General features: G+C 46.2%; 1 protein-coding gene across 1 annotated transcript; it reads left to right on the top strand.

The window, feature by feature from the left end:
- The first annotated feature begins 1,765 nt into the window (after positions 1-1,765).
- Positions 1,766-2,104, top strand: LOC102430082 (protein p13 MTCP-1-like). The gene has a single exon (XM_006105798.1). The coding sequence runs from the start codon at positions 1,766-1,768 to the stop codon at positions 2,102-2,104; it is 339 nt and encodes a 112-aa protein (XP_006105860.1).

Below are 2,104 nucleotides of genomic sequence, written 5' to 3'. Positions count from 1 at the left end.
AGCTTGTAGGTAAACAGCATGTTTGTGTAAGAATCCTAGGAACTAATCTTACAAGATATAAACTCTGACCTTCCAAGTTCTGGGAGATTTGCTGACCTTCAGCATTAGAGCCAGGAAGACAAAGGCTAGGATGATGCACACTGGACCGTCACCTGACCACTTGCAAGATCCTTATCAGATTGGATTCTGCCTGTGGGCTCATAGAGAACTTCTCAAGACCCGCCCCCTGACCTCTTTGCTCTTTTTGGCCTCTCCCTCCTTATAAAAGCCTCTGCCTGCACTGAGATTGCAGATGGGATTTGGGACGAGCTTCCCCCATCTTCTCAGGTTGCCGGAACCTGAATAAACCTCTTTCCTTCCTCACCACCACCTGTCTCACGGAACTGGTTTCTGGGGTGCGAGTCAGGGGAACCTTGTTTTTTCTGGAAGCATTCCTGATACATGGACTCCCTGTAACAGGTGTATCATGGCCATGTTCTTTCTTCTGCAGGTGACAGGGGGAAGCAGAGACCAGTCACAAGGGAAGGAGCGAAGAACAGTGCTTTGCCTTCAGAGCAAGAAGAACAGGCAAGAAAAAGAAGGATAGGAGGAGGAGGAGGAAGGATTGGGGATGGAGTCTGATCTGAGGGAGGAATTTGGACTTTGTGGACTGAAGTGAGTTTAGCAGCAAACCCATACAGCTCTTGCCAAGGGAATGGCTGAGGTTTGGGGAAGGGAGAGATCATTCTATAAGTGATGATATGAGAACTCAGGAATCCTACTTGCTGTTTCCCCTGTCTCTTTGCTTCCTGTTTGCCTGTTCAGCTATCCGAGGTTTCTGTCTGACCCTGAATATTTTGGTCCTGCCTATCTCACCAGCACCTGGGAAGCAAGACCGCTGTTAAGAAGCCCACCTGGATGCTGATATTAGCTTTGTTCCTCTGCTAGCTGTTAAAGGTAAAGCATATTATTTTCACGGGGTGGGTTGTTCTATGGTTGGTGAGTTCCCTCTGAGATGATAAGAAAGAAGGTGTTGGTGTCATGACAAAAAGAAAAGTTGAACCAACTACGAAGTATTAATTAAGAAAAAATGAAAAGAATAGAAAGGAGCCCGGCTGCCATGGCTCAGTTGTTTAGCTTAAACCTAGGAACCAGGAGATGTCAATTCGATACCCAGTCATGGCACATGCCCGGGTTACATGCCCGGGTTAGTCTTCATCCCCAGTAGGGGGCATCCAGGAGGCAATGAATTCATTATTCTCTGTCATCATTGATCTTTCGCTCTCTCTCCTTCTCCCTTCCTCTCTGAAATAAGTAAAACTATATGAAAAAAAGGAATGAATAGTCATGGCACAATAATAACTGTGTATGTTGTCTGATGGGTATGAGATTAATTGCATGATTTCTTGGTCCATTATATAAAATCTAATCATTGGGGTATACCCCTGAAATGAACCCAAGGTTGTATGTCAACTGTCATTTAAAAAATGTTTTAAAAATTCTATAGGACCATGTTACCTTCACAGAGTCACATTTTACTTCAAGTATGTTTTGTACAGTTTGTTCTCGAAGAAAGATCTAAAGGTAAAAAAGAATGAAAAGTTGAGATTTATAAATTTGCAAAATAAAACAAAGGCAACCACAAACACAACCGTAAAAACCATAAAGATAAAAGCAGAGGTAAAATGCATTTGGAGACCCTATTCCCTGTATTTCGATGCCAGGACCGAAGTAGCGAGAGGCTCTGAGAAGCTGTGGCTGTTGCTCCTTGGATGACGGAGGGGTCATGGCCGAGCTCCCATCAAAGGTGCGCCTCACATTGCCCCCCATCTACCTGAGGATCCGTGGGCCCTCAGTGTATGAGGATGAGAACCAGCGCACGTGGCTGCATCTCTTCTTGGAGACAGGAGGTGTCCTGCAAGTACGGTTGCGCCAGGAAGACATCCCCAGTGGGCATATTCAACTCACCACCACCCCGCCGACCTCGAGCACCATGCCTTCCTGGTGGACGCTCCAGTTTGGCAGACGGTACCTGGACTCCATGCACCAGATCTGGCGCATAGTGCACCAGGGTAATGAGAATGGCGTGGAGGAAATGATCCTTGAGCTGACAGAAGACTCGTAG

The sequence above is a fragment of the Myotis lucifugus genome, unplaced genomic scaffold, assembly GCF_000147115.1.
Source record: "Myotis lucifugus unplaced genomic scaffold, Myoluc2.0 scaffold_725, whole genome shotgun sequence".
NCBI lineage: Eukaryota > Metazoa > Chordata > Mammalia > Chiroptera > Vespertilionidae > Myotis > Myotis lucifugus.
This window is presented reverse-complemented; position numbering and strand designations above follow the sequence as displayed.